Genomic DNA, 15715 nt, shown 5'->3' on the forward strand with positions numbered 1-15715 from the left:
AATGACACTTAATAATATATATTGAGCACCTACACAATACCTGGCCCAGACCTAGGCACTTAATGGGACAGAATAATCATAACGGCTAGGAGTTGTTGAGTGTATAATAAGTGGCAGCCACTTAGCATGCATTATAGCTCCTAAACCCTCTCAGCCCTGTGTGGTAGCACTGTTACTGTTCTCATATTACAGATGAGGCAGGTGAGGCTCAGAGAGGTTAGGTAACTTTTCAAGGTCACACAGCTAGAAAAGGGCATGACTGACTCAAACCCAGGGCTGTTTGAGGCCAGGTGCTTAGCCACTATGTAATGCTCCTTCCAGAAATATTAGAAAGTCACAGTCCTGTCCCTGAATGAGCTCTATTAAGTAGAACAAGCAAGGCAAGTAAACATATCCCTAAACAATACTGTGCTACTGAACAGTAGAAAGGAACAAATCCTGTTGGAGGGTCAGATGAAGTCAAGAAAGGCTTCAGGGAAGAGGCGGCATTAGAGGTCTGACTGCAAGGATGGGTGGACTTTGAGCAAAGGGCCAAGGGAGGGAACCCACGGGGTAAAGAGTAGTGCACACTCTGACCTCTAGGGGGAGCTCAAAGCTCCTCTCCGCTCGGGGCAGTGGGAGGATACTGGTCAGGGCTAACGGACTAGGATGATACTGTTGGTTCATGAGACTTAGCTAAAGGGCTTTCAGAGAGATGGGGAGGAGCTTACTGACCTCATCATCACGCCGCACCTTGAAGTGTTCTCTCTTCGGTTTCGGTTTGAGGCTTGCTCTGTCTTCAGACCTCCAGAGCTCCAGTGGCTGTATGGTAAGAGGAGCCTGAGCTTCCCTCCTGCATGGAACACATTACTCTCTCTGAGTTGCTGTGAAAACAGACAGGACTAGGGGAAAGGAAGCAAGAGGGGCCCATCCAGTTCCCACTGATTCTGACATGTATCCGGGGTGAGAACTCTGGTCCAGCCCAGCTGACCAGGGTGAGTGATTCTACTTGTGCTTTGGGGTAAAGATTCTAGTAAAGAAAGTGAATCTCTGCCTGGCTTGTCCATTCTGTGCCTACCCCACAGGAAGTAGCTGTGGGGCATGACCCTGGACACTAGATGCTGCCTGTCTCCTCCCACGGAGGCAGGAACTTGCAGGGAGCAGCAAGCAGCCATGTATGACTAGAGTTTGGAACACACCTAAGGAGGAAGTGGCAGGGAAGTCTGGAACGTTATGGTGGGGACAGGTGCCAGTTATCACAGTGGACACATTCCGGAGGAATTGTAGGCATCTTTGGCCCCTGCTCCGGGGTCTCAGTGAGGGTGTTATTATCATCAGGAAGGTCCCCAACTCAGCTTGCTTTTCTCTTCTGGGCTGATTGTAATTTGGACTGAGCTTAGCTCTCTCTCTCTCTCTCTCTCTTTAAATTTAATGAGGTGAAATTCGCATAATGTAAACGTCACCATTTTAGAGTGAGCAATTCAAGGCATTGAGTACATTCACAATGTTGTGCAACCACCACCTCTGTCTGGATCCAAAACATTCCCATCACTCCAAAATAAACCTCATACCCACTCAGCTGTCATTCCTCTTTCCCCTTTGCCCTCGGCCCCTGGAAACCATCAATCTGCTTTCTTTAACTCTCTCTCTTTTGAAGACTGTTTAAAAATGAAACTAGTCAGTGTCTCAAGTATCTTTTACTGCAATGAAGAGCATAATCATGCAACACTCGTTCATCTAGGTCAGGGCTGGTTGTCAGGACATCAAAATACTTCTGAACCAGTTTGCAAATAACCAGTACTCCAAGTGCCCCCTGCCTCCTTGGCCTCCTCGGCCCACTCTTCAGGACCCTTGGGTGTGAGCCAGCAATGACAAGGCTGACGTCTAGTCCAGTGGGAGCCTTCAGATCTACTGCAGGGCTTTGGTTGTATCCTTTTTGGTGGGTAACACTGTTTGACCATCAGCCCTGTGGGGGAGGTTAGGATTAGAATTCTTCTAGATGTCAGAGCCTCTCCTCATCCAAAGACTACCTCCCATTGCTCACCTGTTTGCATCCCACCTGTGTTGAACAGTTTTACCATTTTTTAAATGTCTTAATCTAAAGTTCAATATTTTCTCTCCTTGATGTTTTTTCACACCTTGATGAACGATGTGCTGACTTTACCTAAAGTGTGCCAGATACACCTTCTGAGATGGAAGGATGCTATTTTGGGGAGAAATATGTTGCCGTCTCCCTAAAGGAGCCCAAGACATCTGAAGATGGCTTTCGTTTGTTCACTACAGGAGAGCAAGTGATGCGTTTAAGACAGACCTAGAAGTTGCTGCCACAGAGTGTCTGACCACAGTTGTGGATTGAAAAGAGGCACAGTCAGAGGGGAGAGGTCTGACCTCCAGGGGTTTTCAGAGGCAATGTGATGTCACCATTAAGGCTGCGGGCTTTGGAGCCAGAGAGCCTGAGCTCAAATCTCTGCTGTATGGTTACCAGCTACGTCACCTTGGAGAAGTCATCTAACCTCCTCAGCTCTCGGTTTCCACGTTGGTAAAATGGGGAAACAGTAATACTCCTGTCAGAAGATTTTTGTGAGGATCACATGAGCTAATACATGCAGAGCACTTAGCATAGTGCTTGGCTCATAGGAAGAGCTCGGTCTCCACTGGCTATTATGATTTAATCTTTATTTCTATCGTATTTGGGGATAAATCATTTTTGGCTTCCTAAAAAAGAGCAAAAAGAACATGGACTTAAAATCGGTAGGCAATGGTGAGTCACTGAGGATTTTTTGAAAGTAGGAATGATATGATAAGATCTCTGCTTTAGGAAGATTAATTTGTCTGCAGCTCACAGGCTGACCTGGAAGGAAGTGCGATTGGTCAGGAGGCTCATGTGACAGTCTGCACTGCGCTGTGCAATATGGCAGCCACTAGCCACGTGTGGCCATGTAAATTGATGAAAGTTAAATAAAATGAAAAACTCAGTTCTTCAGACACAATAGCCACCTTTCAAGTACTCAATAGCCGTGTGAGGCTAGTGGCTACAGTATTGGACAGCAAACATTTCCATCATTCTAGAAAGTTCTATCGGACAGTGCCAGTTGAGAGCAGTGGTTCTCAGTGTGCATCAGAATAACCTAGGAGGTGTGTTAAAATGCAGATCCCTGAGCTCCACCCCCGGAGTTTCTGACTCATGAGATCTGGGGTGAGGCCTAAGAATGTGCATTTCTAACAAGCTCCCAGGAGGTGCTGATGCTTCTGGTCTAGGATGCCCCTTTGAGAACCACATCTCCAGACCTGCACTTCTCAGTTCATGGTGTGAGGGAAAGGGGAGTTGTTTTGAGCTTGTTGAAAATCATGTATGTCTTCTTTGTGTGTCCCTGCTAAGCCCATCTGGGATTTGGACTCAGTCTCTGTCCGGGATTGACAGGCTGGGGACGCTCCTGGGGGTCTGTTTCATGACGAAATATGCATAGGAGCTTTGGCTTTTCTGGCTGAAGAAGGATAAGGGTGGGGCTAATTCCGAGTCTGGAGAAGAGAGAAACTAATGAGGTAGTGAAGGAGCAGTATCTGCCGTCCCCTGTCCTCTGCCTGCCATTCTGGAGCTCGGCTTTTGAGGTCTGATGGAGAGGAGGTAGAGACAGATGCTTTCAGAACTAAAAAGCCAAGAATTTGCTGCCTTTGTCCCTCGGTTGTACCTTGACAACTTTCTCCCTGAGGCATGAATGCCTCAAGTCTAGCTGCACAGTTGAGGGGGTTGGGGGAAAGGGGCTGGGGTATAAGTGACAGAATCCAATGATGTGAAAGTGGGGGAGACACATCACGTAAAACTTTGACATGTTACCCTGCCACTAGTGTGCCTCAAACTCGTTTGAGCTGCAGAAGGAAACACCATAGGGCTTGTGAGCCAGAGTACAGCATCTGTGGATGGACAGAGCCCTGGGACGTTCACCTGGGTCTGAGCTGAGCTTGGAATATCAGGCAGAGGCATAGGGTGGGGCTGTGATACACTGGAAGCAATAAAACCCTCCCCGCCCCAGCTGTGCACCATCTTACAGATGGTCATTGAACTTACACAAGTGTCTGAATGCAGTTTGGACATTCTTCCAGAACACACCAGCAGTACTTCTGTACAGATGGCAAATAGCTGTGACCCTCCTAAGATGGCTGTCCCCACTGTCCTAGCTGCTCTCCTGGGATCCTCCTTGGACCTCCCCACAGCCCAGGAACTAAAGTTAGTGCCTGGGCAAATCAGGGGCCTCCAAGACCCTTTGCTAATGCTGAGGATGGCGTCAGTAGTGGTTAGCTGGTGCCTAGGCTGTGCCATTTGGAAGTATTTTGAATATAACACCTGTTTGTGTGTGTATGTGGGTGTGTGTGTGTGTGTGTTCAGTGGTGAAGAGTGGGGGAGGGTGGGGAGGATTCCATAGGTGCTGCAATGGCCTTGAGATATGAATAGTTCGGTAAAATTATAATAAAAAAGAAATAGGAAGGATGATAGTTTCCTTCAGGCTGGTTAAGACCCATCACTTTAATCATCCATCCACCCAACCCACCCATCCATCCACCCATCCATCCATCCATCCATCCATCCATCCATATATACATACATCGACACATCTGTTCATCCATCCATTTAGAATAAATGGGTCCAGCAGGAAAATTCTCCTTCTTTTAGTGTTTCTTTGCCATTGAGGATGTTTGACAGTACATAAGGGAGAACATTCCTCTGTTGGGACTCCTCCTAACAGATGTTTTCTTCCCTCATCACCCCCGTATGACAGTAGAAGAAACAGAAAACTTATCTTCAAATGACAGCCCTTTCCTCTGACTGCCTGGGGAACATGGTGTGAGAATGTGGCTGTCAGGTTTTTAAAAATCTGTTGGATTTCATGATTCAGTGATGTGGTTAATGTAGATAGGGCTCTTCTATCAAAGCAGAGAGCCCATTGAAGAAATGAGAAAATATGTACTGTTTCTCCAGAGAAGGGAGGTAAGCCAGCCTTCCTCGGAGCTGGGGCGGCTTTTGTCCCAAGCCTCTGGAAATTAAACCCATCACTTAGCAGATTTCGGGGCTTCTGGGCCTTGCTGCTTGGGCTGCGCAAAGCTGCCGACAGATAGTTTTGATTGAATGTCCAAATTAAGCTGCCAAGTAGCAACTCTGCAGCTCCAGGGACCCCAAGTTAGTATTTATGTCACATCTTTAGAAATAATCACATTGTGAAGCAGCGCCGAAAGCCATGTCAGCAGCCACTGCAGCTGAGGGTCTGAACGCCCCCCGCCTGGTGCTTCTGCTGTGTTTACTCAGCACACCGTCATAGTTCCTGTCCTGAGGATGGGGGCCAAGAGGCTGGAAGCCTTGTCTGTCCTTTTCTCTCGACTTGAGGCATGAGGTTGTCTCCAAACAAGAAATAAAGCTGTTTTTTGGATGCCTTACTCACAAACCACCTGTCCTAGGCACAAGGAAAGACCCCAGGGCCAGCCCGAGGGGATCAGATGTTCACACAGGCAGAGTTTATTCCTTTTTTTCTCAAGCTGGTTTGAAGAGGGGATGCCCTGCATCCCCAGGGGGACCGGTGGTGATACTGGCTGCACCGTGGAGGAGTGCCAGGTGTTAAGAGACTAGGCTTGTGAGACCTCAAAGGGGGCCTAATCCAGCTCCTCCTTAGGGAGGGGAGTCTTCTCTGGCCTTCTGGGGTTGAGGTGGTATAGAGTCACTGGGTGTAGAGCAGCCCTGGGAATTGCAGAGAAACCTCTGTAGAGAACAGATGCCACTAAGTTGGGTTTAATGGCTTATAGAGCTGTCCAGCTTTCCGAGTTCTGGTTCCAAGGAGAACCCAGGTACAGACCACGGGAGTTGCATGGTTTGGACAGTGATGTACAGACTCAGAACTTGGAGGAATCAGCCAACTGCATCTTGGGGCATCCAAGTTGTATCCAATAACAATTTGTTAAGAATAATGTACACAAGACTGGCCTCCCATTAAGCAAAGAATTCTCTCAGATTTAGAGTAACCTTTCTTTTCTAATTAAAAAAGTAATTCATGCTCAACTGAGACCATATATTTCACTTCTCCTTTTTCCAAATTCCCACTGAATGACAAGGAGATTAAAAATGGGAAAGATTTATGAAGGCTGTCAACCAGAAAGAGAACGTCAGTCACATGCCAGAACTATTGAGGAATTTCTCTAAGATACAGTTCAGACAATAGTAGCTAATTTTGTCTCTTCTTTTCCAACAGTTAAGCATCTTAGTACTTTTCTTTTGTGTAATTGCACTGGTTGGTACTTCCAGAATGTTGTTAAATTATAGTGGTGATGGTGGGCATTCTTGATTTGATTGTGGCCTTAGTGGAAATAGAAATGTCTCTAGATTTTTACCAGTAAGCATGATGAAAGCCTTTGATATATTTATTATACTAAGAAAAGCATCCATCTAGTCCTATTTTTCTAAGAGTTAAAAGAAAGAATGATTACTGAATTTTGTCACTTGCCTTTTTGTCATTTTTTTGAGATGATAGAATTTTTCTCCTTTGACCTAGTTTTATAGTGAATAATGTTAATATATTTTTCTAAAACTATGAGGGTTTTGTTTAGACAGTATGTGAGTTTTTGAAAGATTACTTTGGAGTGGAGGAAGGGCTGGATGGATCAAGACTGGAGGCAAGAAACCAACTAGGAGGATCTTAATTTCACCAGGAGCAAACAAATGAGAGCTGAAGTGACAACCATGTGAGTAACTGCTGCTTACTATTCACTCACCGGCCAAAGACAATACCAGGCACTTTACAGGCTTTAATATAAAGTAATTGCAATAACACTATGATGTAATTATTATTGTGAAGGTGGTAGCAGTGTGGATGGTAAGAAGGGCTCAGGTGCAGTGAAACGGTAAAGAGGTAGAAGGAACAGTACACACATAGATTGCACCAGGGTGAAGAGACCAGGGTGATTTCCGGATTTCTCACGTGGACAGTTGGGTGGATGGTTGAGCACTCACCGAGAATGGCATTGAAAGGGGGAGCAGACATGGTAATGGGGGAGAACAGGGAGATAATGAGAATTATCGGACATGTTGAATTTGATGTACTTATGGGATATCCCATACAAGATTTCTGGTAGACAGTTGTATATACTGTTCTCTAAAGCTCAGTAATGGGAGTAGAGCCCCTGGGAAAATATGGAAATTAAAAAACAGACTTCTAAATCCATGGTTCAAAGAGGAAGTCTCAAGGAAAATTAAAAAATATTTTGAACCCATGAAAGAAAATGACACCAAAATTTGTGGAATCCACGTAAAGAAGGGCTTGAAATGATATATGTGTTGTGGAATTCTACCAAACATTTGAAGAAAAAATAACACTGATTCTTCTAGAAAATAGAAGCAGAGAGAACACTTCCTAACTTATTTTGTGAGGCTAGCATTACCCTGCTACCAAACCAGACAAAAATAGTATGAGAAAACTACAGACAAATATCCCTTATGAACATAAATATGTAAATCCTCAACAAAATATTGGCAAGTCAAATCCAGAAATATATAAAAAGAGTAATATACTCCAACCAAGTGAGTTTTATCCTGAGAATGCAAGGCTGGTTCAATAATCAAAAATCAGTTAATATAATCAGCCATGTTAATAATCAGAAGAAAAGCAAACACATGAACCTATTGATTGATGTGGAAAAAGCGTTTGACAAAATTTAATGTCCATTTATGATGAAAGGAAAGAGTAGAGGTATTAGAGGGTTTGATGAAGTCAAAATATTGGTGTAAGGGGGTAGGGAAGTAAAAGGATAAAAGATTACTTGAGAGTTCAGAGGAAGTGCCATTCTGGGTGAAACTCCAGGTGGCTGAATTGTAATGGAGGGGAAGCCATGAGAAGAAGTCGATTGATCACATTTGGCTTCAGATCATCTCTCATTCTCTTACACTCCTCCAGGTTCATTTGTATGAAAATCACATTGGAGGCATACTCTTTTAGCCCTGAAATTTATCTTGATAGTTATATAACTTGATCTAAATTCTCTCAAAGGAGAAAGGAAATCAACATTTGTTGAGCCTCTGCCATGTACTTTACATTCTGCTTTAATGCTATTATCCTCTTTAATTAGAGTAACCATATAATTTATTGTCTGCACTGGGACCCTTTGAGAGTCAAAGGACAACAGAGATAAACTGAGGCTGTGCTGGGCAAACCAGTGTATATGGTCGCCCTAGTTATTATCCAACAGAGTTGTCTGTGGTTTTATCAGCATTTCGGAGATGGGAACTGAGGCTCAGAGAAGTCTTTGACTAAGACCACCCAGTTAGTGGGAGTCATGGCAGAGGTAGAATTCAAACCCAGTTTTGTCTGACTCCAAAGTCCGACTGTTGCTAACGTGGTTCCCGACTCGTCTGCGCTAGCTCCCCACCATCATTTCACTTGCCATGGCTTGACAGGCTCTCTTTTAGACAGACACTGTGACGGTCCCAGCTGGAAGTCTGTCTCAACACAGTTAATTAGATGTGTGATAACTGTACCACTGCCAGCAGTGACAGGAAGCCAGCTGTTCTAGGAGCCCTTGGCCAGGACATGCTCGGGATGACTTAGATGCTGCGTGTGAGCTGCCCAAAGACCCTGGGTTTGCTTGCTTTGCAATCAGAACCTATCAGTTGAGGCCATAGGGGATGGCTAGTTAAGAAGAGTGGGAAGGGGATTCTGATGGATCCAAGGCTCACGAAAGCCATAGCATCAGTGAACACTGGAATTAGAAGTAATAAGTAAACAGGAGTCAAAGGGACACAGATGTAGGAGTAGACTTTAGAGCAAAGGGCTGAAGAAGCGTCCACCTTGAGAAGGTGTCGCAGGGTGGTGGGGAGAGAGATGTGGTTAGCAAAAGGCAGAGGTAACCTGTCAGCCACCAGGAAGTCACTGGAGTAGAAAGAGAGGAGCGTGGCAGGGTAGTGAAAATAAGTTGGTGGCTCTGAAATCTTTCACCTGTTTAGTCTCTTGGCCTGCAACCCTGCTTTGATCCTGGGGTATGTGCTGGCAGTGTCCCGCTGATCTCAGCGTGGTCCTCCAGAGTCTGTGCACTGTTCCCCAAGGGTTCTGTGATTCACACCAAGAGTTTTTAAGCAGCTCTCTGCAGACCCAATTGCTCTATAGCCTTTGGGGAACAGGATGAGGTCCTTGAAGGCCAGGGCAATGGATTCTTGGAGGCTGGAGATGCGCAACTGGATTGTTTTTTTTAAAAAATTAGTTTTAATAACACAATCAATACAAGAATGCATTCTCTTTGCAATAAATTTAGAATGTGACAGATACAGCTAAAGTCTCTTTTGCCCACAACTCTTCCTCTTCCTCAGATGTAGTCATTATTTTATTCTATTTTATTATTTTTTTTCCCTGCCCAATGCCCCAGTACATAGTTGTATATTTTAGTTGTAAGTCCTTCTAGTTCTTCTGTGTGGGATGCCGCCACAGCACGGCGTGATGAGCGATGTGTAGGTCTGCGCCCAGGATCTGAACCGGCAAACCCCAAGCTGCCAAAGCAGAGCGCAAGAACTTAACCACTGTGCAACCAAGCCAGCCCTGTGATCATTATTTTAAGTTAGTTTTAGCTATATCTTTCCAGACTCTTTTCTGTATGTTTACATTCCTATATAACCTTGTAGAAAATTTATTTTTTTGTACTTTTCTCTTGAAGATTTGGAAGGGCCTTGTTTTTTAAAAGCTTTTATTTTGACATAATCTCAAAGTTACAGAAAAGTTGCAAGAATAGTACAAGCCACATCTGTATACTCTTTGCCTGATTTACCAATTGTTTATATTTTGCCCCATTTGGTTTATCGTCCTCTTTATTAAATATTTTAATATATGTGTATCTTTTTTTTTCTGAGCCATCTGAGAGTAAGTTGGAGTCATGGTTCCCATTTGCCCCTAAATACTTCAGTGTCTATTTCCCAAGAACAAGGACCTTCTCTGACATATGCATAGTATAATTATCCAAATCAGGAAATGTAACATTGACCCAATGCTGTTATCTAGTCCACCGCCCAGATCTAGATATTATCTACTGAACCACTGATGTCCTCAGACCTTTTTCTTAAACAAAGGGTGTTATGTTGTAATCATTGATCTTCATCTTGTTATCTTCTTCACGTTGGTGCATATAGACACCCAAGTCTTATTACCATGTGCCTGGTATTTGACAGTGTGAATATGCTGTGGATTATGTACCGTTTCTCCTGTTGATGGGCGCTCAGGTTATTTCCTACTTTCTGTTATTGCAAACGTCCTCAAAGCTAACTGAATGTTACTGAGTGTTGCTTTGAATAACTGTTCTGAGGATACACAGTGAGGACAAGTGAGGACTCATGATGTTGAAGAAAGTTCCTTCAAGAGGAGTTCATAAAGAGACGCCCCATGATCCTCACAATATGAGATAAAGGCTTTGAAGCAGCAAAATTATTCGGACTTTTCCAATAGATAGTTGTATTTTTGGGGGAGAAAAAAACAGTTGGAAAATTATTGGTGAAGAATGATTCTTAGGAAAATAGTTAACATTAGTGCTATCTTTTTATGTATTCAGCACTGTTTTAAGTAACTTTTACCAGAATGCAGAGGCCTCATTTGCTCTGAAGACCCTTTGATGGAAACAGCCAGACCTTACCCCCCACCTGGCTTCACTCCAAGGCAAGCAGCGTTCCCTGGATCAGGACGCTTTTCTCCTGTACATTTAGCCGTCTTCCACCAGGGGGGAAGGTTGCTATTTCTGCTTTGTGTAAAGCATTTTGTACCATCTGGGCTGGCTGAATTTCAGCAAAGATAGTAAAGAAACATTTATCAAGAAAAATCAAAGTCAGTCTCGCCAAGTGTGGTCTAGAGAGATTTGCTTCCTCGATACATATGTGGTCTCTTGCTGCTGAGAAACATGACTCTACTCTGAAAAGCTTCAAGAGGGACAGGCTTTGAGTCTTAGCCTGCAGCTACTGTCAACTGCTCATGATACCATGGTTTTAGTAACCAGAGCCCTTGGAGACGTGAATGCCAGCAGTCCCAGAATCAATTCCACTCCATTCCTTGCCACAGAAATTCTTGGCCCCTTCAGTAGAGGATAGACCCAAAAGGACAGAAGAAGAAGAAAGGGTCTATGAGGGCTGAGGGAGAGATGGAGTCAGGCGCCACTTAGGAATGTTTGGTTCAGGGGCAGTAGATGCCCAAAGAGAGATCATTCTTAGACCGTTAGTTGTAAGATTGGCTCAAGCGTCCCACACAGTTGTCCTGCAAAGAGCACTCTGAAAGAGCCCTGAAGTCGTAAACTTACACGAGAAGAATCTTCTCCTGATGATTGCCCTGTGTATCAGTTCAAGGACGGGGAAGGGCAGCGTGGCCTTAGCAAAGAGAAGAAAGATGCACTGTTTCCACTTGCCAATATGTGTATGATATGTGTTGCCAATCTACCAGACAAGTTTCTGGCACTTCAGAGTGTCTCAAATCGTGTTTTTATTCAGCTCACTATGTGATAGATGTGTCATTCGAAGAGCCCAGCCTAGAAACCATCACATGCTGTTTTCCTTGGAAGGCTCAATAAATGAGAGAAAATAATGTTGGAGATTGTATTCTGTGGGGAAAATGCATGGGGATCTTAAGAAATTATATCATTTAGAAAAGCTTTACTTAATGTGTGCTCCATGGACCTGCAGCCTCAGCATCACCTGGGAACTTGTTAGAAAAACAAATGAGCAGGTATCGCTCCAGACCTGGTGGATCAGAATCCATCTGTGGGAATGGGTCCCAGGAATCTGTGTCTCTCAAGCCCTCTGCCTGACTCTTAGCACACACTGAGGTTTGAGAGACACTCCTGGGGAAGGGTTGGATTGGTCAATGCATTATTCTCAAGAAGAAAAACCACAAGTGGTTCTGTCTGATATCAGTCCATTCGGAAATGGCTGTCATCATCATCATAAAAATGAACAAATGTAAAAGAGGGAACTGAATATTAATAATAATAATGAAACAGCAGGAATATAGCTAGCATTTATTGACTATTTCCTAGATGCTACATTTTATGCTAAACATGTATATTCATTTTTTTTTTAAAGATTGGCACCTGAGCTAACAACTGTTGCCAGTCTTTTTTTTTTTTTTCCCTGCTTTTTCTCCCCAAATCCCCCCAGTACATAGTTGTATATTTTAGTTGTGGGTCCTTCTAGTTGTGGCATGTGGGATGCTGCCTCAGCGTGGCCTGATGAGCAGTGCCATGTCCATGCCCAGGATCCAGATCAGTGAAACCCTGGGCTGCTGAAGCGGAGCATGCAAACTTAACCACTCGGCCATGGGGCCAGCCCCTAAACATGTGTATTCTTTATCCAATTGTACTCTTGTAACAACCCTATGAGGTATGCATTATCTTCACTTCATTGGTTAAGAAATTGAATTTAAAAATATGAAGTAACTGCTAAGCAAGATGCAGACCCTGGCATCTTATAGTCTCGTATCCACTACACCATATGACCTGGCTACTGTCTTATGAAAAATCAACTATACTTTATATAAATTTGGTTTTATATATTTCTTGCGGGACAGGATCAACATCTTATATTTTCCCCTGTGTCCCCAGTGCCTAGCAGAACGCCTAGCACATAGTAGGAACTTGCTTGTTGAACTGAACTGAACTGAACTGAATCAAAGTTAAAAACGTAAAAAAGTGAAAAAAAAAAAGTTTCTGATGCAAGAATGAGATGCAACTTACAAGCTGAGATGGAGCATGAATTCAATCTGTGGATAAATGGAAGAAAGTGCCATATGCTAGAGTACAGAAAAGTGTCAGTGCAGCATAAACTACAGCTTGCATCCTGGGGTCCCTTGTCACTCATCTGGCAGCCCATGCAGCCCTTTTCTCATCTAATTTATTCAGTTCCAACCCCTTACCAGCTGTATGATCTTAGGCAAGTCAGTTTTTCCCCCCAGCAAGGGTCAGCTGCTTGGATGTAGGATAATAAACGGAAGATATTTTAATTTAATTAGGGATGGGGTTTTGTCAGAGAAGTAAAATGGAAAGAAGGGGACTTGAGGGTGTTTTCAAGGGAGTGATTAGAATGCACCATAAAATCTAAGCTGGGGTGGATGGGGTAAAGGCAGGAGGGAATGGGAAGGAAGACAAAATGTGTTGGGCTCGATAGATTGATTGGTGGTGAAAGGCTTGTTGCAGTGGGGTACTAGAGTTAATGAACTGGAAGAATGGGAAGTGGTGTAAGGTTGTGGGTTGTGGGGTACATGAAACTGAGATTGAGAAAGTGGTGTAATTTCTGGGATGATAAGCTCAAGGTGGAGGTGACTGTGATGGGGTGGAAGCAACGTTTGCAGGAATTGAGAGAGTGCTTTAGTCCCTACTTTCCAATCTTTCTTCTAATTTGTTTTTCTTGCCATCAGTGTATAGAACTGTTTCTGTTGTCTTATTGCACTTATGGAACACTTAGAAAAAATGTTGCAAATGGCTAGGGTAATGTGTATCTTTGACTTGTTCCTGACTTTAATAGGATTGCATTTATCATTCACTGTGCTATTATTATTTCAGATAACCCTTGTCCTGTGAAGAAAATTCCCTGCTATTTCCAGCTAATTGCAATGATCCTATGGTTTTTTTTCCTTTGACCTATAAATATGATGAATATTTTAATAATAATTTTCTAAGGTTGAACCATCTTTGCATTCCTGGTAGGAGTCATTATATATTAACCTGGCAGATAGTTTGATTCAATTCGCTAATATATTACTTTGAATTTTTCTCTCATAAGTGAGATGGTTGGCACTGTATCCTTTAAATCTGTACAACTCCCATTTTCTTGTCTCCTTCCTGTGGCTACCTACGTTACTGGTTTTTGAATTGATTCCTAATTGACTTTCTCCTGTTTCTCCAGGCTGCTACCTTGTTCCATCTCATCCTTCCCATGGCTAGTTGCATCTACACTGCTGACCCTCTGCTTCCTTTCCTTCTCTAAACTGGCCTTATAGCCTCCTTTACCCAGGGTGTTCTTGATTGAGGGTTGAGCCTAACTACAATACATACCAATATTTTTCCAACCTTCTCTCTGTGGGCTGTCTGGGTACTGGTTATGGGGTGTACATGGTAGATGGGTGCACCTTGATTTAGAGGGCAACTCCTTCTTTCTCTTTTAGCTTTTTCTTTTTGAATTGAGGTAAAATTCACATAAGATAAAATTAACCATTAACCATTTTATAATTCAGTGGCATTTAGTACATTCACAGTGTTGTACATGCAACCATCATCCCTATCTAGTTCCAAAAACCTTCCATCACCTATAAAGGAAACCATGTGCCCGTTAAGTAATCATGTCATCCCCCAGCTCCGTCCAGCCCCTGGAAACTGCTTTCTGTCTTGATGGACTTACCTGTTCTGGATGTTTCATCTGAATGGAATCATAGAATATGTGACTTATTGTGTCAGAATACACAAATGTTCATAGCAACACTAGTCACAATAGCCAAAAAGTGGGAACAACCCAAATATTGATCAGCTGATGAGTGGATAAACAAAATTTGATATATCCAGACAAGGTGATATTATTCAGCCTTAAAGGAAGTACTGATTCAACATGGATGAACCTTGAAAACATTATACTTAATGAAGGAAGCCCATCTTTCTTGTAAGCTTTATGGAAAACAAGCTTAGAGAACTTAGTTAATCTTGGAGGCAGAGCAATATGAAAGTCAGAAATCAATTTTAAACCAATATAGAGCAGAGTCTCCATCTTGGCAGTTTATCTCACTTTGTATGCTTCTAAATACTGATGTTAATAAATTAAAAATTCCCATTAATTAAGTGTGCTGCCAAGGACCCCTCTACCGGTTCAACAGCCATCACTGGTTGGTGCTTACACATTTTAGGGGCTATTAATCCTGAAACTGCTTTTTATTTTTTTAGTAAGAGATGCTAAAAACCTTGTACCTATGGATCCCAATGGCTTGTCAGATCCCTACGTGAAACTGAAACTGATTCCTGACCCCAAAAGTGAGAGCAAGCAGAAGACCAAAACCATCAAGTGCTCCCTCAACCCTGAGTGGAATGAGACGTTTAGATTGTAAGTGAAAATTCTTGCAGCTCAGCATGGGTGGTGGAGGTTGGATTGTGGGCCACCTGGGATCACGGAGTTTCTCTCCTAGCCTCTGTTCCCTTCCCTCCTTCCCTCTCTCCCTTCCTCCCTCCCTCCTTCCTTCCCTTCCTCCCCTTCCATCTGCATTTTTGCATTGCAAGCCAAATAAAAATTGGAACTTTTTTTCTTTAATAGAGTTGAGAATGTCTGTGGTGTGGGAGGGTGGGTGGGATAGAAAATAGTGTGATTTGTTGCTAGGTGAAGGCAAATTGTGGGAGAGGCTCTGGGTCTCAGCATCCAGTGGGACATAACCCATAGAGTGTGGGGATAACCTCTCTAGGGCTGAGTTTATGGATAATGCTGGGCCAGCCGCCTGCTGGGAGCTCTCTGCCAGCTGCCATGGAGGGTCTTCACTGGCCAGTGCTCCAAGAACCTGGGGTCACTTTTTTTGGTTTTGGTTTTGGTGAGGAAGATTGGCCCTGAGCTAACATCTGTTGCCAGCCTTCCTGTATTTTGTCTGTGGGACGCTGCCACAGCATGGGTTGATGAACAGTGTGTACTCCACACCTGGGATCCCAACCCATGAACCCTGGGCAACTGAAGCAGAGCATGTGAACGCAACCACTATGCCACTGGGCCAGCCCCTGG

The 15715-nt window shown here is 43.7% G+C and overlaps 1 protein-coding gene across 2 annotated transcripts in view; it reads left to right on the forward strand.

The window, feature by feature from the left end:
* PRKCB (protein kinase C beta) overlaps positions 1-15715 on the forward strand; it is a 304110-nt gene that overhangs the window by 192431 nt on the left and 95964 nt on the right. For both annotated transcript variants that reach the window (XM_046668250.1, XM_046668249.1), the window contains exon 6: positions 14899-15055. In XM_046668250.1, the coding sequence (XP_046524206.1) occupies positions 14899-15055 (157 nt within the window). The remainder of the gene's footprint in view (positions 1-14898; positions 15056-15715) is intronic.

The sequence above is a fragment of the Equus quagga genome, chromosome 7 (genome assembly GCF_021613505.1).
Source record: "Equus quagga isolate Etosha38 chromosome 7, UCLA_HA_Equagga_1.0, whole genome shotgun sequence".
In the NCBI taxonomy this organism is placed as follows: Eukaryota; Metazoa; Chordata; class Mammalia; order Perissodactyla; family Equidae; genus Equus; species Equus quagga.